Source organism: Brachyistius frenatus, unplaced genomic scaffold, assembly GCF_029030835.1.
Source record: "Brachyistius frenatus isolate BFR_SWC_R1_liver_20210118 unplaced genomic scaffold, ASM2903083v1 Contig_150, whole genome shotgun sequence".
Taxonomy (NCBI): Eukaryota; Metazoa; Chordata; class Actinopteri; family Embiotocidae; genus Brachyistius; species Brachyistius frenatus.
In genome coordinates, this window is record NW_027210749.1 from 229411 (window position 1) to 251114 (window position 21704).

At 41.2% G+C, this 21704-nt stretch overlaps 2 protein-coding genes across 3 annotated transcripts in view; both read left to right on the plus strand.

Annotated features, from left to right (window-relative positions):
• The window catches only part of cart3 (cocaine- and amphetamine-regulated transcript 3), a 41696-nt gene extending 38803 nt beyond the window's left edge, over window positions 1–2893 (plus strand). The window contains exon 4 of the mRNA XM_069715956.1: window positions 2874–2893. The gene's annotated coding sequence lies outside the window, so the exon portion shown is untranslated. The remainder of the gene's footprint in view (window positions 1–2873) is intronic.
• Window positions 2565–21704, plus strand: part of map1aa (microtubule-associated protein 1Aa) — a 38516-nt gene continuing 19376 nt past the window's right edge. Inside the window, exons 1-2 of one of the 2 annotated variants that reach the window (XM_069715916.1) lie at window positions 2565–2859; window positions 4281–4382. In XM_069715916.1, coding sequence (XP_069572017.1) covers window positions 2586–2859; window positions 4281–4382 — 376 coding nt within the window. In that variant the 5' untranslated portion in view covers window positions 2565–2585. Of the gene's footprint in view, window positions 2860–4280; window positions 4383–15693; window positions 15802–21704 lie in introns of those variants that run through there. The other variant, XM_069715917.1, reaches the window with a different exon arrangement.

Sequence of the window (21704 nt, forward strand, 5' to 3'; positions counted from 1 at the left end):
ACACACACACACACACACACACACACACACACACACACACACACACACACACACACACACACACATCTATCTTCAGAGGAGAGATTAACACAAGAGGAGAGCTGAATTAAAGCCCCCCAACTGTGATCCTCCTCCTCCTCCTCCTCCGGAGGCAGGAGACGTCACCGTTCAACCGTTCAACAGTCAAAGAAAACCAGATTTGAAAAAGGATTAAAAGGTCCATTAACAACCAGGATAATAATTCTGAAAAGACCACACGTGAAACCTACTTGATATTCAAGAGCATAACACGTAGCCTTTTCTTTTTAGGCCAATAAAACAATGTTGTTGTTTTTTCATTTCTGAAAATAAGTGCATTTCTGTTGAAAGAAACAAACGCCTAATAAATTGCTTTTACTTCCTGTTGTGTCATCTTTCAGGACGACATTCGAGATGAAACTTCATACAGAGATTCTCCATAATTACAGTTTTTAAAAAAAATAAATAAATACGGTTCAATAGAAATGAATTCTAATTAGACTTTGTCTGGCTCTACATCAGTTTAAATCCAGCCGCGATGACATCACACAGCAAAGAAAAGACAGAAAAGAGAAGTTGTCTTTAAATTATTTTTTAAAAAACTTACACCACTCTTGTTTTAAGTGTTACTTGTTTCAGGTTTTTATCATCACTGAAAAAAATGTGTGTAAATTTCAGACCCTGAAACCCAGAAAAGTAAAAAATAAATAAATCAGGCTTCAGAGTTCACATCACGTCTGCCGGCCCACGGGCGGGTCTCCGCTGCCAGATATCAGGACATAAAAGCTGTTTTTCTCCGAATCTCTCCGCCCCTGTCTGCTGCTCGCTCTGTTTTTTTTGGATGCGAGCCCAGAGTGCACTGATACTGTATCTGCAGTGCAGGACGTGCAGCCTGCAGCCGCTCAGGAAAAAAAATGCAATGGAGGTGTAAATATTAGTAACATGAGCCATAAGTCCAGACACTTCTTTTTGTTATTTTCTTTTTAACAACATTAAATCATGAAGTCAGTGACGCAAAGAAAGAGGACAGATCGTTTGATGGTCTTCCTTAAAGACAAATCTGCTGACTCAGCACCTCTCTTGGTCTTTCACAGTCTAACATCCAGATAAAAGTCGTGGATGACGTCGTTTATATTTAAATACTTCACATCAGACGCTTTGCAATGTGATTTGGGAGATTTTTTTTTTTTTCCTGTTTCAGATGCTTTTATTTTGGAGTTAACTGATGCAACTTCCTGCTGTCATGTTTGTTTTAATTGCAATTTGATGCATACTGGATGATTTTGAGTTGATGTCTTTAACAAAGCAAATGAGAAACTGAACAAATGCAACTGAATCATTACGATAGAGTCACTCAGTATTTTGTTACTGTCGACAAAATAAAAGGCAAAAAAAACAAAAACAATACATAACAGCTAAAACCTCGAATGGTTCCTGCTACAGATTTAAATATATTTCAAAGAAACTAACATTCAGTGCTTCTTTTTTTTGCCATTTGTCAAAATAAAATCGAATTAATTGTCTGTTGTAGCAGCGCTCAAACTAAGCTTGCCTGTGTGTGTGTGTGTGTGTGTGTGTGTGTGTGTGTGTGTGTGTGTGTGTGTGTGTGTGTGTGTGTGTGTGTGTGTGTGTGTGTGTTTGCCATGGTAACAGATCGCCCGTGTGTTTTTTTAATTGTTTCTGGACAACAATAGATAAAGAAGAAGAACAGAATAATACAATTATAGATGCTTTGCAGATAATACACACAATGATACTACAAAATAAAAGCATCATTTTAATTGCAGATTTCTGTCTTTTGTCGACTGGAAGCTGGATTTATCCCTCGGTGACGCTGCTCGTCCTCATCACTCCGTTTTGTTGTCACTAAAAGATGCCAACTTGAAACTTTTGTGTTGAATTGAATTTGAATCTCTTCCTGGAGCCTAAAATAACTTGTTTTTTTTTTCTCTGCTGACTCGCAGACTTTTGTTGTCTTCGCTACGCTGCGCGCAGATGAAGCGCTTGTTTTGTTTCACGCCGGGAACAAAGACGTGTCAGTTTAGTAAATCAAAGCGGCACGTTGCCTGGTACTCGCAGTGACACCGATATAAATAGAACCTCTGTAGAGCCTCAAACGGATCATTTCCAGACCCTCTTTTTTTTTGTCCTGAAGTTTCATATAAAAAAACAACAACACAGCAGATACTGTATTGATAACACCAAAATATTATATTTAAAAGACACCAAATTAGGGTTTTATTAAATGTTTTCAAGTTGATTTTGTTTTTAAGTATTTATAGAAAAGACATGTTAAATTTCATAATTCTTCATCTCCACCATCACCATCAGTAGTAACTGTGTCCTCCAGCTGCCTCAGAGAGGAAATATGTTGAAGATAAATTCTCATATCCCTCTTTTCCTTTTCGTCCAATGAGGCGCCGTGACATCAAATAGCCACATAACCTGCGGTCCAATCACATACTCACCTTCCCACGGAGCCACGCCCAATCGCTCCCACCCAACACTCTCCCCCTCCCCCCATCCTGCACCGTCATGGTGCCTGCTCTGTCTGGGATGCAGTTGTCATGGAGATGGAGAAGGGCTCAGCGTCCACCGGTGGCACTGTTACCATGGAAATCCCCGTCTCAGCAGCAGCAACATCAGCAGCAGCAGCAGCAGCAGCAGCAGCGGTGGCCGCCTCGGTGGAGCGAGTAGAACCGGAAAAGTCCGTTCAGCACCATGGAGAGCGCCGCGCTGCAGCCGCCGCACTCCGGAGCAGGAACTTTCGCATCCTGATCGTGATCGGAGAAGTCGTCAGCAGCCATCAGCTCGAAGCTGCCGGGGAACAGATCAGACAAGGTGAGGCAGCGGAGGATAAAAAAAACAAAAAAACAACAGGACCTGCGGTTAACTTTTACACCCGAATGTCAATCAAATCTGTTTCATACCATTCAATTCTCCAAACTTGTCTTTCATTATCTGGACATTTTATATTCTTTTACCAAAGTAGTCAGTGACTTGGTATTTATAAAAATGAGGAGATGAAATCAATGAAAATTTGATTTGGTCAGAACAAGTCTTCAGTTTTAAATCATCCATCCAGTAGTTTTACTTCTTATAACTTCACTGACAGTAAGAATAAGAACCGCAGTGCAGCTAAATGTGTCAAAACTTGTACCTGATTAAAAGCAACATAAAGAAATATCAGAAAAACTCCTAATAAAGCAGAAAGTTTCCTCTCAGTTTAATAATAAAACATTTTTTTATTATTACTATTGATTAATAGATGTAAGCAGTATTTTAAAGTTGTGGTTTGTTGTGGAGTTAATTCCACATATTTTAAACACCTCTGAGTGGTGCTACTTCATGTTTTATAAACTCATTGTAGGTTTTTAATCTACAAATCTTCATCCAGTGGCTAGTAGGGTAAAAATATATAGTTCAAAATGAAAGTCAAACCAATTCAAATCAAAGTACCTCGTGAATCAGGAAATGTTCATTCTGTAGCCATAAAAACTGCAAAAACTGAGTCCCTCAAATCCTCTTCTAAAATATTTTTTTAACATAAAACCAGCTGTAAATTATTCATTATATGTTAAGTATGTTAAGAAATTCTGTCACAGTATTTGCTAAAAAAAACCCAAAAAAAACATCAAATGTCAAGTGTTGCTCAACTTTCTGAGCCTCATCCAGTTTTATACTTTCAATATTTCCCTTTTTAAAGAGATTTAAAAAAATTCACATTATAGGCCAGAGATTCATCTTTCAAAGGCCTGTTAAGCACTTTTATGCATCCCGATATATCACACAGTGAGGCATCTTCTTACACATTCATATCTCTGATAAACAATCAGGGGAATCCAATAAACTGCACAGTTTTTGTTTGTCACCAAAAAAATACAACATTGTTCAATTTTAACAAAAAGACAGTAAAGTTAACAATCACAAGGCAGCCAAAGCTTTAAATTAGAGAATTATATTTAATATTATATCTTAATAAACAGAGTGAAGCATCTCTAAATAGCCCTAATTTATAAACAACTAAATTTCTAACAGAGTGGGACATCTGTTCCTCGTTTGTATCTCTGCAGCTTTAATTTCCTTGCAGTTTTATTAAGGATAATGTTGTCATGAAGATTTTAAAAAAAAACTAAAGAACAAACAAACGCATGATCTTTTCTTCTTAAAAAAAAAAGCTTCCAGAAATAGATAAAGGAAAATAATTTGTTTAATTAATTCTGAACATGATCCATGTCGTTTTTCTTTGTTTTTAAAAACAGGTCTGCGTTCCTGGAACATCGATCTCGCCGTTTGTGACCTCAACAAAGAGCTTCAGCTCTTCGAGACCCGACACACGGCTCAGTTTTCCTCACAGGTCAAAGGTCAGTCAGGGTTCATTGATTTTTTTTAATTTTTATAGAAGTGTGTGTGTAGCTGCTGGTATTTTGTGGTCCTGTTTTGATTTGCTTGGTATCGATGTGTGTGTGGAGGTTTCTGGGTGTGTCGCTACCCGCCGGTCTGACGACGTCACTGCATCTCTTTTAGTCCTTTTTCTTTTTTTTTACCTCCACACATGAACTGGAGGACGTATTGTTCAGGCCCTCCGACTGCATGTCAGAGAGGGAATCGATGAAGGGGGCGGGGGGGGGGGTGAATGTGATTACTACCTGCAGGGGGGAACATGAGATGGGATGTTGAATTGATCTGCCTCTGCTGTGAACATAAATCGACTTTCACGCACATTTATAATAACTGTATTCAGCTGGTGGGGGTCAGAGTTCAGGAGGAGATGAGGAAAAGAGTGTTCATTGAGAAAGGATGCTTAAAAAGCTGCTGGATCTTCACGTATCCTCCCACACGGCTATTTGGATGGTAATTATGTCAAAGAGTAGAAATACGATATAGATTTTTTTGTAAATCTGGGGGACTCAGAAAGCAGCAAATTTCCAGACGTTCAGTCCTTTGCATGATTTAAAGCTTAAAAAACACTTGATTCTAGATTCAGGATTCGCTTGATAGAACAGCGTTGTCTCGTTTTCACTGTCATTTTATGCTAAGCTAAACTAAGCATGAAGGAGATAAAAGACGAGTGACATCATTTCCCAAATATGGCAAAATTATCGATGTAACAGTGGCGTTACAATCAGGAATCGATTAGCTTAGTTTAGCTTAGCATAAAGACGGGAAAAAAGGCAGGAAACGGCTAATCGGATGGCCTGAAAACGGGCTTCTACCATTTTTAAAGCTCATTTAATGTCTTTTTTTATTATTATTTCATTCTTTATTTTATGTCTCATCTAAAAGCAAATTTCCCTGGATCCCATATGTCATCATGCTCAATGCAAATTGAGAATTTGGATTTTTAAGCATAGCCGACTTTCGGAGAATGAATCTGAAATACAAACTGATGTGCTACCGTTAACGTGAGGTCAGAGGTCAAACGTTTTGCCATCTGTGGCTCGGGCAAATTACTCGCTGTCTTCTCATAATAGAAGCAGCTCTGCATAATTTCACATGACGCCGTCGCGTTCACATCTCACATCCCTTGTTAAAACCACGCTAACATGTTTTCCTCTCCGGAGAGGTGCAGCCTGACTGGAATATTGAACAGGTTTCACCACCTCTTTTTTTTCCCGTCTCTCCAATAAAAATCAGCCTCACGTCGTCCAACCTTCATGAATAATTCAGCATTATTCATTAATCATTTCTTTTCTGACAAATTGTCGCCATTCTTTCTCTTCCTCGCCTCCGTTGCAGCTTTCTGCTATTTTCGGTCATCTGAACCCTTTTTTATCGTCTTTTTTTACAGTCGGCAGACTGCTGTGTTTTCTCTCTCACCTCTGATGTGATGATTTTAAAATTCGAGCCTGGCTGATTTGCAGCTCAGTGCTGCCGGAGACCCGAGAGACGCCGGCAGAAAGCATCATCGGTGTTCAGACCTGAGAAGAAATGCAGAGAGAGGCGGCATATGTTTGACATTCACATTAAATCTACTGGGACCTGTCAAATTTCTGGCGACATATTTAGGCCTTTTCACACATTAAAACAAAATCAAATTCTCCCTCAACCTTTATGGGCTCCATCCACGCAAGTCTGCAAGAATTTATGGCATTTATGACAATATCAACTGAAATATCTCAACGTCTACTGCCGTGACATTTTCATTTATGGTGCCCAAAACGATAAATCACGGTGATTTCTGCTGACGCCTTGAAATTTCTGTGATATAGTGGACTAGAATTATCGGTTGTGAGCCTCCACCCACCAGTCAAGTTGTAATTTATATTCCATGTTTGTCCAGATTCAAGGTGTTCCTGACATAGCTCGCTCCCAAGCGTGGGGGATTGACATACAGTCGCAGTGACCTTTGACCTATAACCACCAAAATCATATCGTTTTATCCTTAAGTCCGAGCGAATGGTCGTGCCAAAGTTGAAGAAGTTCCTTCGAGGCGTTCTTGAGATATTTTGTTCACGAGTCCAGGACAGAACGGACAACGTGAAAACATAACGTGTCCAGCTGCGGAGGTGTAATTGCTGCGTTTAAATGGAACTCGTAGTTACAACTTGGGAAGTCGTGTGCACCGTGTGATCGGCGTTCAGGTGGTTAAGTCGTAAAAACACTGTTGCTAGGCAACATCAACATGCACTGTGTTGAAAAGATGAGGCCGTTGGGAAGATCAACATTTTCCTCAGACTATTATCTAAGTTACGAAGACAAACTCAACGTGACTAAAAGTACAACATATTAGCTTAACATCCAACGATAAATGAACTTCCGCGACCTCTGACCTTTCCGTAAACGTCAGCAAACAACGTCACAACTCGTGAAGTCGAGGGCTTGTAGAAAACGTTGAGCTCCGACTTCGTGAACACCACAAGAGGGCGCCGTCCATACGGACTCTTCTCGTTGTACACGGTAAATACGACCGCATTTGAACGCAACGTAAATAAAGGCCAACTGGACGGCGTCTAGGAGCCACAGCGGCTAAAAATTCAGCAATGCAGGACATGCAAAGACCCAATAACAGACATGTGGTTAAATTACAAAGAAAAGCTCCGTGACCCAAATTACAATATATTTACTTAATAATCCACCGTAATAAATCTCAACATCTACTGGACACACGGACACAAAATGGTTCACAAAGGTTGATGGTTTTCAGAGGAAAAGATTTGAATCTCTTAGTTATTCTACTCGCGTTTCACATTTAAACGTGCAAAACTCACGACATTCACGTTTTTACTTTGCGTTTAGTGCCAATGGGCGAAGTGGCTAATTCGAGCGAGTCGAATTCTTTCCGTCTGTTAAAGAGGTTCTTATGTGGAAAAATCTCTTTCTCTGATTCCTATTCTAATATTATCTTTTATGCTGGATTCTTTCTGCCGTAACCCGATTCCTCCAATTTAATTTAAAACGAGACGTCTTTGTAGTCGGAGAGCGATTACCGTAAGAGGAGGGACGGCCTCCTCAGCAGGTAGATACTTAACGAGGCTTCTCCTGGGTTTTTTGTTTTTTTACTGGTAGGCATTTGCATGACAAAGACGGTGCACATGGGGGAAAAAAACCTGTTGCTGTGACAGCGGAGTGGCAGAACGAGTGGTGTGATCTTTACTCAAGGGGGCGGCTTTGTATCCGAGGAATTCAATTTAAGGTCAAACAGAAACAGAAATGAGTTGAAAGGCGAGTTTACATTAATTCAATAAAGCGAGAAATCAAATAAGACTGAAAAATTAAAAAAAAAATTTTTAAAAGTCTTTTATATTGAATTTTATTCATGGAATAAAAGATTCTTAAAACAGGTGGACACTGTAGTTGCAGTCAAAAATGGAAATAGTGTAAATCAGGCATTTTGTTGGGGATTATTTTCAGCGGTGGATTAATACACTTTTAATGAGTTTTTAATGGCAGCAGGATGATGAATGAGGTAATCAAGTCCAAATAAACTACAGTGGGTGTTTTTTGTTTTTTTTTAAATCTTCATCCTCTAGAATAACTAGGAACTTGAAAGTAAGCTGATTTCATGATTTCTCGCTACATCGACGAGCCTCTCAATGACGTGAGTGGTCTGAATAAAAAACGAGTGAAACCGAGGCATTGATTAATTCCTGAGTTGGATGTGGAGACGGGAAGGAGCTCGATTAACTGTGGATGTGAAGGAGCCATCGGGAGACAGCGTGTGGTTTACATTAAAACATCTTCCCGATGAACTGATGGTGTTTTGTTTTTTTAATTCTGCGCACACCTCCTCGTCTGCGCCTCGAATGATTAAAGAACGCAGCCGGTAAAAAAAAGGGAGTGCACCGTCATCATGGCCGACGAGCTCAAGAACACGCAGAGAAAAATCGACGCGAAGGGACGGATCAGTCAGCCTCCGCTCGCAGTAAAGAACGTCCGATCAATTTATCGGTTTGAATCAGATCAATCGGGTTCCTCCGCTCTGATCCGGCTCAGCGGGAAATTTTATACCAACGCTCATGTTTCCCAGAGGATGAACCCTGATGATGGTGGTGGCGGCGGTGCGCTGATAATATTCCACGGGGCGCCAAATACGGCCGTTTTGTTAAAGCTGGTTAGCGTCAAAGAGAAACATAAAGTCATCTGAAAAAAAAGTCCCGTAGGAATGAAACAAACCGATCACTATATAAAAAGTGGACTTAGCTTCTGGGTCTGAAAAGTGAAGTCAGTGTGGAAGTGTGCAGTTAACTGCAATACCACCGAGTGCCACCAGAGGTCGGCTCCTTCTTATTAGTTTTCTGGAGGTGCATCTGAAAATATTCCCTCATTCATTAGAAAATAAGCTTCAAAAAGACGTGTTTTTTTTGGGGAGGGGGGCGTGTCTGTTTGATTGACAGGCCTGTGGTGCAGTCAGGTTTTCCGCTATAGTTGGGCGGGGTTTTACGGACGAATGCAAAAAAAACAAAAAACGTAGAAGGGTTGCAGGCGAGCGAACGAAAGCCTGCAGGACGACGGCGCGGGATGGCGGTCGAAGTGTTGTCAAGGAAGAGAAATCATACGGATACGATGTACGATATGAGGTCATCGGCGCGTCCATCACCGCGTGTGTCCATTAGTGTCTCCGTCCAACACATACCAGACCGTCTCCCGACCGACCGATGATGCAAGCGCGGCAACACGAGCGATCGCGTTTCGTCCCCGGAGATGGAGGAAGATGAGGAGGACGGTGGGCGGTAATGGTCCTCATAAATGCCCCCCCCCCCCCTCCACGTGGTGCTGTTAATAAAGACTCAATGGACCGAGAGCTGATAGACACAACCTGGTGGCAGCAGAAAGGCCTCTGGGGTGGTGAGGGGTGTGTGTGTGTGTGTATGTGTGTGTGTGGGGGGGGGGGGAGAGGGGGAGGGGTCAATAGTGGGTAATTCAGTGGATTTTATGACACAAATATATCAACATATGCTGTTGTTACGAGCAGGAATTCACCCCGAAGGCAGCGCATTCACTCTGATCAGTGTTATTGATATGATAACTCAGTTTTACATGTCATTTATTTTCACGTTGTTGTCGGCAGGAGTTGTGTCCCCGTGAATTTGGTGTTTGTTAAGTTGTTTTTAGCGAAATGAATTGTTTTTTAGCTTTGTTAGTTGTTTGTTTAGCTTTTCTTTTTTTTGTGTGCAAAATTAGCTGTTTTTATCAAAATTGTTTTATCTTTATAAAGCTGATGTTGATAAAAAAAAATTTAAAAAATGGCACAGGTCGGTCTCGTCGGTAAATAATCATTTTCCTTTCAAAATAAAAGCCTGACACGACCTGATGTCCCTACAAACCGGCAGCCGGAGGGCCGAGTGGGCGTTCACGGAGCGTGACGGTCGAAAAACAACCAAGCGGAGATGAATGATGCTGGGCAGAATTAAAGACTCCTCTCACACACACAGTCTGCTGTATTCCCCTCACGTCCACACAGCAGCGGGTGGTGGGGGAGGGCTGGGCCGGGGTGGGGTGGGGTGGGGCGGGGGGGAGCAAACAGTATTCACAGAGTAAAGGAGGCGGATGCATCGTGATTGGCAGTCGTATAATCCTGCCGAGTCAGCAGGTTTACGTCCCCCATGCGTGACAACTGAATTACCACATTAGGAAGTGCACTTACAACTCGTGATGTCTTTTTTTCTTCTTTTTTTTTTCTGAGCTATGAAAGTTTTCTCGCTCCCTGGTGGATTTTTTTTTTTTTAATTTCTTTTTTGATTATGAGTTTCTCTCCCACAATGCAACAGTCATCTGTTTTCTCTATCGATTTGGGTCCCAAATATCCACACAAACACGCGATTTAAAAAACAACAACAACAAAAAAAAATCACAGCGACGTACCCTGGAATAACAAGAGAAAAACCTGCGATGGTAACCGGCGGCAACCGTGACGCACAACTGTGCGTCAGTAATTAAAACAAGTGGATAATTATTATTATTATTATTTTTTTTTAAACGAGGCACCTTAAAAAAAAGGGAACGGTGTGGATCGTGGGCGCGGCTCACGGAGAACGTGACCCGATTAATAATTCAGCAGATTGTTATTGATCCGCCTCTGTCTGCAGTCAGGGGGTGGACATCAAGACGGAGGGTCTTCGGGTCTCAGAGCCTTTCATGTGGACCTGATGGACACACACACACACACACACACACACACACACACACACACACACACACACAGGTTTCTGTAAACTAGGTTCTTCATGAGGAAAATGTCAGAACCTGAGTAAAGATGGAGGTCAACTGCATGAAAGACAATCCAATGAGTGAAACGTGAACGTCTCTGTGAAAGCGGAGACTCTGTGTTTGACGTTCTTCGGCTGTTTGAGGACGAACTCACTGAGTTACCAGTTAATTAGGAACATCGACGCCCTGCAGCAAAAAGTCCGTCTGTTGGAGGTTTATAAGTGTTGAAGGCTGGAGGTGCTGTGGTTTTATTTCCTTGAAGTGTTTCTAATATTTTGTCCACCCCCTTTTTGCAATAGGAGCAGGATACGTGTTCATTAATATATATATATATGAGTTTGTCATCTTATTTGGGCTGCAATGGAAAAACTGTGTACAAAAGTGTTCGTAGCTTCAGGTCTGTAAAATGGTTCCCATGCAGAAGTGTCTTCAGCTGCAATACCACCGAGTGCCACTAGAGGTCGGCTCCAAAAAACCTGCAATTTCATAGACTCCCATTCAACTTCTCATTATATTCGTAACAAAATTTCTCCAGGACTTATTTCAGTTTTGATAGTTTATTAGTTTTCTGGAGGTCCGTCTGAAATTAATCTAGTCATTAATTAGAAAAAGAAGATTCAAAAATACCTGTTTTTGGGGGCGTGTCTGTTTGATTGACAGGCCTGTGGTGCAGTCAGGTTACAGCTATCGGTGGGCGGGACGTAGTATCGTCAGGTTTCCAATCAGATCAAGTCAGATCCACCGTTGGCTCCTCCCCCAGCGCATCCAAATATGGTCACTTCCTGCTCCAAACCGCTTGGGTGCAACTAATGATTTTTCTTCACTGATTAATTAGAAAATAAATATTTTAAAGTATGGCCTAACAAAAATGAATGCACAACTTCTGAAGACAAATTGTTAATATTGTAACATTAGCTCACAGAAATATCAAATTATTCAATGAAACAGAGAAAAAGCAGCAATAAACATTTAAAATTTGTTGCTCAACAAATCACTTATATGGGTAATAAACAATAATTATTTTTTAATTAAACTTGTCGATTAACGGACTTAATGTCCCAGCATACTTTTATCATATTGAACCAGCTGATGACAGCATGAAAGGTCTCCGGGCAGGTTGAGTTCATTTAGATTTTTAAACAGCAACTTATACAGAAAAAATGGGCAGATTTAATGTTTATTTTAAATGCTTTAACTGCAGCCAGAGAGAGGAGGATTTGTTGCCTAGCAACGCCGTTTTGAAGCATGTTGCCAAGTAAATGGAAAATAAAAGAAAAAAGGGGTTGAGAGTTGTTAACGACGACTCGGACGCTCAAATTGGACGCGACACTTCGATATAATTGGAAGTTGTTTTTTTGACCACTAGAGGTGCAACGGAGCAACGTTTTTTTTTAAATTAGTTTATATTTTTGTATGACTGAAGTTTACGAGTCGACCGGCCGACAGTTGGTGACGTTGCAAACAATCGAAACAATGTACGATTTAAAAATACTCAAGAAGTCGATGATTTACACACTGAATGTAAAAAACGAGGTTTTTACCGTGTTAAGTGCTCCGAAACAACTCGCGTTGTGATTTTTAGTCATTTACTGAGAAACTAAAGTATTAAACACATCAGAACTTTGATGAGTGATGACGGTGATCACTGAATTAAGAGAAATAAAAATGTTTTGCATTCAATTTAATGCCAGTTGATCCAATAGTAGAAAACCACACGGTGGCGCTGAAGGAAAAAAGATGTTGGTGCAGATTTTGGCCAAATTTGAGAGGTCGGAGTGACGTGAACATCAGTTAGAGTTGATGAAACTTACAGAAGGACGATGTCTCCTGTCAGAGTTCAGCTCAAAGAGGCTTTTACAGTTTCAGTATTTCCAGTTCTGGTTTTTAAAACTTGCTCAGAGATGCTTTTCTCTGTTAAATGAAGCGATTCACTCACAGAGAGAAAACCGAGTCACTGAAGTCCCACTTAACAACCTGCTCACAGACACACGACTCTACAAGCAGATACTACAAACATGTGACCTCACACAGCTGACGGGTGGGCAGGAGGAGGAGGAGGAGGAGCAGGAGGAGGAGGAGGAGGAGAAGAGGAGGACAGGAAGAGAGGAGATTGATGTGAGGAGGAGGAGGAGGAGGAGAAAAAGAGGAGGAGGAGAAGAGGAATAGGAAGAGGAGGAGGAGGAGGAGGAGAAGAGGAAGAGGAGGCTGGACTATCTGAGACATTCAGGGAGCGGCCGGCCGGGCGTCTGATCCATGCAGCTAACAGCTGTCTGACATTCAGAGGAGACCGACGGTCATCTGAGATGAGGATGATGAGGATGACGAAGATGATGAAGATGATGAGGATGATGCATCAGCGCTGCTTCGACAGAGCGGCTGCTGTGATGCTCTTGAGTTTCACTAACAGGCTTTTTGCAGACACATTTAAAACACTAACCGTTTGGGCGACGCCCACTCGGAGGATTCGCTGACAGCAGGTCGTAATTAAAGAAACCCGAGAGGTAAAAACCTTCAGGAACATGTGAAGACCTTCTTCTTTTAGACACCTTCATCTTGTCCCAGGAGCTCAATAATACAAAGACACAGCAGTTGGTAACCGTCACAAGCTGCAATACCACCGAGGGCCACTAGAGGTCGGCTCCAAAAAGCCTCCATAGACTCTCATAAAACTCTCATAAAATTCTCAGTCAACAAACATTTGTCCACGATTTATTTCAGTTTTGGTGGTTTACTAGTTTTTCTGGAGATTGGATTTAAAATAATCCCTCATAAATTAGAAAATAATCTTAAAAAAAGACCTATTTTTGGGGGCGCATCTGTTTGATTGACAGGCCTGTGGTGCAGTCAGGTTACAGCTATCAGTGGGCGGGACGTAGTATCGGCAGGTTTCCAATCAGATCGAGTCAGATTTTTTTGAATTCATGAATATCCATTAAAATATAAAAAGATTAATACTGTTTGCAGATGTTATATAATTTATCTTGTTTTTATTGTAATGCAATATTCCTGCCAGCAGGAGGCGGTAACGCACCTAGAAGCTGTTTGCTAAGCACCACATTTATAAATATATCCACATGTATATAGTGGCGGTTGTTGTTGCAGATTTTTTTTACGAGAGCCTTTCTAGTTGTTTTGTGTCTATTTCTTTAAGTATCTTTTTTTTTTTACTTTAAATATGTTTTATAATCCGAAGTAGGACCTGAAGTTTTTTCTTCACTCGCAGAAATCTTAATAAAACAAAACAAGACAAGTTCATCAAATTCAACTTTGCAAATTTTTCTAACCATCTTTGGCGAGTTACTTCTGTATATCAAACACAATCATTTTCCGTGTTGTCCAAAAGGAGCGCAGCGAAACGTCTAGACTGACTCTGACATCCACCTCTCCGAATTAGCATCAAGTCTTCCTCCGCCTGTTAGTAACGTTATGATTCATGGTTCCCACAGTTGGGTCCAGGTTATTTTTATAGTTTTGCAGCTGCTGTTTGACTCACAGCTGTTTGGAAAAAGTTGCAGAGCTCGACAATCCTCCTCCCTCCCGCTGAACAATATTTAAATGAGCCTGTTTATTTTGTGCAGATAAACTACGGCGATAAAATCATCCGCGTACTTCCGTTGACTTCGTTATTTGGGGACGTACGTGAATCGCAACACAAACAAAACTAAAACATTTAGAAAAACAAACCTTCTGATAGTTTAGTTTTAAAAGCTTGTATTCGTCATTCACCGCTGATTATTTGCATTTTTGTCACTTTGAAATCTGTTAGCAGACTTTATACTTACTGAAAGTCACGTGACATTTTGGTCACATGCGGTTAACGTTTAAAAAAAAAAAAAAAAAAAATCCAACTAAAATGAAGCTACAATTTCATCGCCACCAAACCGGACAGCTAACATCTAAACACGCAAATTAAATTAGAGACTTTTTGTTTGTTTGTTTGTTTGTTATCTCAACAGTTGTTTGAGAGGTGCGTTGTGTTTCTGAACTTCCAGCTCCAGCATCTGAAAGATTTCATTTTCACTGATAAATCGTCGTTTTCTTTACGACTCGTGAGCTAGCGGTAGCCCGCTAACCGCTAACACAGCTATACTTGCCGATCAATTTCCGCCTTTTTAAAAAATGTAGTTATGTTTTAACCTCTCAGAGAGAACGACGTCATCAACACCATGGATTAACGAGTGGACGATCTCCCCTCGCTCTCTCCATCTATCTTTAAGCTCCGCCCACAGTGAGACACACAGAGACCAGAGGACAGAAACACAGCAGAGGTTTAAGCTCCGCCCACAGTGAGACACAAACAGAGCAGAAGACAGAAACACAGCAGAGACTCACTCATCTGGAAACAAAACATCTGCTCTGAAATGAGGTAAATAATATAAATATAATATTTTCAGCTGGACCTTCGGCAGAGGGGGGCGGAGCTATAAAGAGAGTCTTTCACTGAGTGGGTGAGAGATCAAAGTTTACACCTCGACTTTTCAAATTAAAAGCCCTCCAAGTTTCACAAAAGGTCCAGAAATATACTTAGACGTGTTTCGTTCAGGAGGTCCCCAATCGAAAAAGGAAACACTGGGTTTTATTAGTTAAATCTTATGTTACATCTTATATTATTTGACACTTTTAATATGTTTAGCCACACGGGAGGCATTTAGGGAACATCTGTGTCATTGTAGATTTAGAAAATACGTCCCATTTAATTTCAAAAACATAAAGAAATTAAAGAATATAAACTGTTGTGAAACAAAATGTGTCATTGTTGACAGAAGAAGCTTATCAGCTGGTCTGGGTGGAGCTCAGCTGTGTGAATAAATGTGACGAAAAATAAGCATTTTGTCAAAGTAGCTCTCAGAGGAAGAAATATTGGCGACTTGAGCTTTAGGACACGAAACTGGGAGAAAATAAACCGGGTCTGGGTCAACGTGACCGCCCGCTGGGTCGCTTTGCCACCACTGGGATGTACGACGGGCTCCTGAACGCAGCACGAGCCGCCAGATAGCACGGTGTAGGTGTTTGAACGGTACCAGGCCGACCCTGCCTCCATCCTCATCCTCCTCAGCAGCAGCAGCAGCAGCAGCATCACCAGCAGCAGCAGCCCCTCCCTCCCTCTGCTACCATCCGCCCCGCTGAAGGACGGTAAGACTCACATCACCGTTTTATTTCTCGGTTTCAACGGCCGTGCGGATCTCTGCGCTCCTCGGAAGCTTTTTCAGACGCGTAAAAAAAAAAAAAAAAAAAAAAAACCCACCAGGACGGGGGGGATGATTTTTTTCTGGAGGCTGAGCGGAGCCGGTGGTCTGATCCGGCTCGGCTGCTCGGTTTCATAACGCCGCAGCGTTGATCCGCACGCAGACAGTCGAAGTCACCGGAGGAATCTAAAGCTGCAAGGGAGCAATCCGGTGATTTTAACGGAGGGACTTGTCGGTGAAGGTGCTCGGTGTTTTTTGGGGGTTTCTTTTTCAGAGGCTACTGATGTCATATAATGTGAGTAAAAAAGAAAAAAGCGGCGATTATTGTCATCCGTGCATCGACTGCAGATACGGATGTTTACATGTCATCCTTTAAATGACTCAATCAGCTGCACATATTCATGCATTGTGGTGCATTAAGAGTCACAATCTGGGAGCAGGATTTTAGAAACGCAGAGGTCATAAGTGCTGAATTGAAACACAATTCGTTTTTTTTTTCATGTAAATCTTTAAAAAATCTCTTTAAGGTAAATATTTTTTACCTTTTGGATGCTATTTTAAACTCATTTTCTACTATTCTAGTGGTAAAAAGCAGGAAATCAACATTTAATCTTAATTTTGGCCTTAAATGGTCAAATCTGAGAATAAAAAAGACTAATATTGTGTGTAATTGTGCAAATTCAACTCCTGCAGGTTGTTAGAGCCTAAATGAACAACGCTGGCCTCCCTGTAATGTCTTCAGGCCTCCAGCGTCTCTGAGCGTACAAACGGCCTCTTTGACTTCATCGTTTCGCTTCACGCTCGTTCGTCGGCTGCTCTCAATTCACTCCAGCAGATTTGGGTGACCTGATTCTTCTTAAATTGGGAAAAATGAAGCAGCGCTGCGTCTTCTGGCCTGAAGGCAGCAGCTGAAGGCTGTGCTTGGTGTCTCTCCGGTCAGATTCAGGAGGGATGTGGATTTTAGACTTTGACTCTCTGAATAACCCTCGAACTTATGCAACAGACTAGACAAAAAAAAAAAAAAGTCCAAAAATAGACGCACAGACAAACTGACAGCTGTTTTAAATCCAGAAACACGTGATGAGAGGGAGACACGTCCGTCACGTCCGTGAGGTATTTACTTTAACGGACGTGATTCTCGCACTCACGTTTGTCTTTCCATCGGTTAGTCGACCGATTTAAATATTCAACAGCAATTTGTACACTTAATTAATGATTTAAGACATTTATCGAGCAAAAAAAAAAAAAAAATGAAGCTAAATAGTAAATAATTGGATGTGTTCTTCTGTCGATTACGTCATTTCAATTTCAAAAGTTTGAGTTTTTTTTGATTATCTACTTTTCTACTTGGTCCACAAACTCCCAAATAGCACAAACTTAACGTGATGTCATCAGTAGAGCTGAAATAAGTCTTCGATTCGAGTCAATTAACATAAATAATAACAACAACAACAACAATAACAACAACAGTCATTTTGAATAATTGATTTGCTGTTTTTAAGGCAAAAAATATCAAAACAAGTGTTGCTAGTAGTTTTCAAACATGAGTATTTGTCTGATTTTGTTTCGTAGTTTTCTCTGATGATAACACGTAACGTAGCTGCACACCGAACAATTATTTCCACCATCGATCGATCTGATTGATAAAATGTCAGCGAATAGTAAAAAGATCCTAAAGTTGACTTTCTCAAAGAAAAGAGGAAGTTGTTGTCGTTTGAGAAGCCGGAAACCAGTTGAAGGTTTCGTCAAAAAAAAAAAGACTTAAATATCTCATTTTCTGTCGTTTAATGATCGCTTAAACTTATTTAGAGATGGCGCCTTGATGTTGTAAGAAACTGAAACTAAATTTCCCAACACGTCCTCGTCCAGTTCAGTTAATGGATCACCCCGTCAGGCCTCGTGGCCTCGCCGCTCTCCGTCCCTGACTGTAAACTGTCTTTGAAACGTCCTTGAGCCGGCGTCGTCTTTCACGCAGCCTGAAAGTGTTTCCACATGTCGGCTGACCGGACGGTCGACGGAGACTCTCGGCTTTTCAGGGACGTCGTTTCATCACTCATTCATTTCAAAGCCGACTGGATCCGATTTATATTCTTTGTGTGATTAGACTCTTCCGTCTGCCCCACACACACACACACACACACACACACACACACACACACACACACACACACACACACACACACACACACACACACACACACACACACACACACACACACACACACACACACGCTGCCCTGTGGCGTGCTCGGTTAACTCCCATCATGCCTCGGGGTGGAGGAGGAGTGCTGAGCTCAGCAGGGTGCGGAGGGATCGTCTCTGGTGCCCTTGTGATCGAGGTGTGGCTCAAACCGACTGGTGCTGCGTTCAAAGACGTGAAAAACAAAATACATGACGCGGCGTCGACGGTTTCTGGTCCTCGAGGTTTTGTTGTCGTTGTATTAAGAGTCGAAGGTTTTCTTTCAGCTCCGAAATTCGAGTTTTTACGAGTTTTTCTCTACGAAAAACCAGCAGCGCAAAATGAAGTTCGTCGGGAGTTCGAGGAAAGGCATGCTGGGAAATGGAGCAAATTATGAACTAAGATAAAAAGAAGTAGGCAAGCTGGAGGCTTTAACGTAAACAGTTAGCTGATTGATTGATTAGTCCATCGAGAGAAAATTAATGGAGTATTCGACTTCAGTTCGAAGACACACCCACAGAAAGAGAGACTTGTCCACGGCGTAAACTCGGGCTCGGGGTGAACTGATGCTAGCTTTAGCTGCTGGAGTTCGAACTGCACTTCATTTATTTTTAAGAAGTTTCACACGCAACGTTTTGACGGCTGAAGTCATTTCCAGGTCTGAAAAGTGAAGCCAATGTGAACGTGTCTTTAAACTGCAATACCAGCGAGTGCCACTAGAGGTCGGCTCCAAAAAGCCTCCGGCTCCATAGACTCCCATTCAACTTCTCTCATCAAATCCAAAGTGAATAAAATGTGTCCATCAGTTATCTCGGTGTTGTTAGCTAAAGTCACTCCTTCTTATTAGTTTTCTGGAGGTCCATCTGAAAATAATCCCTCATTCATTAGAAAAGAAGATTCAAAAAGACCTGTTTTTGGGGGCGTGTCTGTTTGATTGACAGGCCTGTGGTGCAGTTTTCGCTATAGGTGGGCGGAGCATAGTATCCTCGGGTTTCCAATCAGATCGAAGCAGATCCGTCTTCTTTGTTTTTATTGTTTAATGGCAGCTGGTAAAACCGTTTTTAGACGTCGCCCCCTTCTGGTTGTAGAAATGCACCTGATAACGCATCCAATTAAAAAGCTAGTTTTGGAAACTTGTTTGTGCGACCAACTCCAAAACATTTGCACAGAAAACAAACATTCATTAATTTTGTTTGTTTGTTTGTTAAATTTTGCTCTAAAATTTGGATGTGAAATCTGTTATGATGGGAAGATGCCAAACATTTTCTCAGATTGTTTGGTTTTCCCTATTTTGTTCAAACATAAAAACAAGTTACAGAACTCACATTGGCATTTTCACAGTAGTACCATTTTGTTTATTTTTAGGCAAAACAATCTTTATCCTTCGTCTTATTGACGTATTTATTGACTGTGAAAAAGCCAATTATTTTGCAGCCAACTGCTCGAGAGCCGCACGAACACGTCGGTTTTACGTGTTTGTTTTAAAAACACAGGAGATAATCCTGAGAGCAGCAAATTGGTTTTTCTGCTAACGAGCTGCGTCTCGGTTACCGGAGGTGAAATGTGTTGGTTTTTTTCAGCACGTGACGAGCGGAGGAAGTAGAAGATATACTTATCGTACAGCCGACATTTTCAGAAGTGACACCGTGCCGCTGTACGTTAAGGTGGCGCCATTTATTTTGAAATCTTCTCCGTCTTCCAGGATTTTTATTCAGTTTTTTCTCGTTTTCAGGACGTTTGCGGTTTTGAAAGCAGCTTTCACAGAGACGAGCCCGGTTTGTGTCTCGCTGCCGTTACGCTCACAGATCCGTATCTGTTCACACGGTCACAATCGGCACGACTGTTTCCTCCCAACAAAGCACGTCATTTAATCCGCTCGGGCTGTTTGTGTGCTTTTTTTTAATTTGTATTTTTTTTAAGAGTTTTGTGTTTTAAAATCGTTACAGAAAGAAAAAAGCTTGATTATCAAATTAAGCAACAGAGTATGAATTAATTAAAAGCTGAATTCAATTACTTAACTGAGTCACAATGAGATTTACATGAATTTAAATATCAGCACAATTATTTAATCAACGCAGAGCCACAAGGGGCTGTCTGGGTAGTTTCACCGTGGAGGTCATATTAATACCTTATGACTTCTTCAACATGACGAGGCGGGTTACGAAAGGTCATGTGACGAAGTGCAGGGGGGGGGAAGTCAACGTAAAGTGGAGGTTTAGTGGAGGTTGGATGGAACAAACCAGGACCTTTTTCCTCGGAGACCGGTGTTCAAGTCCAGATGGAGCAAAAATAAATGCGAATTTCGTTTAAGTAACTCAAAAATGATATTTTCCGAATATTTACCAAGTAGTTTTAACCAAACAGTAATCATGTCACGTGAGCCACCCCTTGACCTTTCCTAACGATAACCTCGGAGACCCGTGTTCGAGTCCACGATAAAGCAAAAGTCAACGTGGATTTCTTTTAACAAACCCAAACTTAGCCTGTTTGAACAACCACTCTGAAGAGCGGACCAATCGGCGAGCGGTGTCGGTGGTTAACCACGTTTTGTCCCCGCCCCTCTTTCACTGTGATTGGACGGCCGGTACCAGTTACGAGTGCCGCCATAATATTTTTAAACTCTCGTTGACAGGAAAAAAAAACTAAAATGCTGTACTCAGGAAGAAAACACACGCTAATTGGTTAAAATGAACCCGAGGTCGACGCCCAGTAAGAGGGAACGTCTGCAATCGATTCTCTAAGGAGGGTGACCCATATGTTCACACAGTGGAACAGGGTTCTGGTTCGCACCAGGTGAACCCAAACTAGGATCTTTTTCCTAAACCTAAAAAACATTGTTTTGTTGGCTAAATGTAAGGCACACAACAACTTGTGTTTTCATATGACAACGTCAGTATTTGACACACTGCAAGTTATTTTTTCTGTCAGCTCAGAGCAGGAACGCAATATTGAAAGTTGAGGCCACTGAAATTACACAGCTCTTGATATCAAATTTGATAAAAAAAAAGAAAAAGAAAAAAAGAAAGTCATTTCATTTAAGTGAAGTGAATGTGATCTGACTTTGATCTGACAAAAATAAAAAGGCTTTTTCTTAAAGTTTGATCTAAGCATGGTGCACTTTGCTAGCAGCTACGTGGAAAATAAATTAAGGACTATCAGTGAAGTAAACAGTAAATGGACTGTAACAGCTTTTATCCAAAGTGTTTTTCAATCAGCTCCTCGTTCACCCACTCAAACCTGTCTAACCCGCTGGGGACATCGGTGTCTCGGTGGCACCGCAGACTCCGAAGAACTGGACTAAATGTTCTCCTGTGGCTTTTTTACTTCCAAATTTAAGCTCACTTGGACTTTTTTTTTCTGTGTGAAAAGTGGAGTCTATTTATGCACAACAAAAGCTGAACAAAGATTGAGACAATTAAAACAAGAACAAATACTCTTAAAAAAACAACTAAAAACAATGAAAGAAATTAAGACAAATATATCAAGCAAAACAACACATAAAGCATGAGCCATAATTAATAGGTTTTTACTGGAGATTTTGAATACCGGTGGAGAAGTTGGCGAGGTTAAATACTATCACTGCAGGGAGGCGACAGGGATTGAGCACCAAAACATCTGTTTTACCTTCATTTTTAACATCGGTAAAGCAATTTGCTTTAGAATTTAAAGAA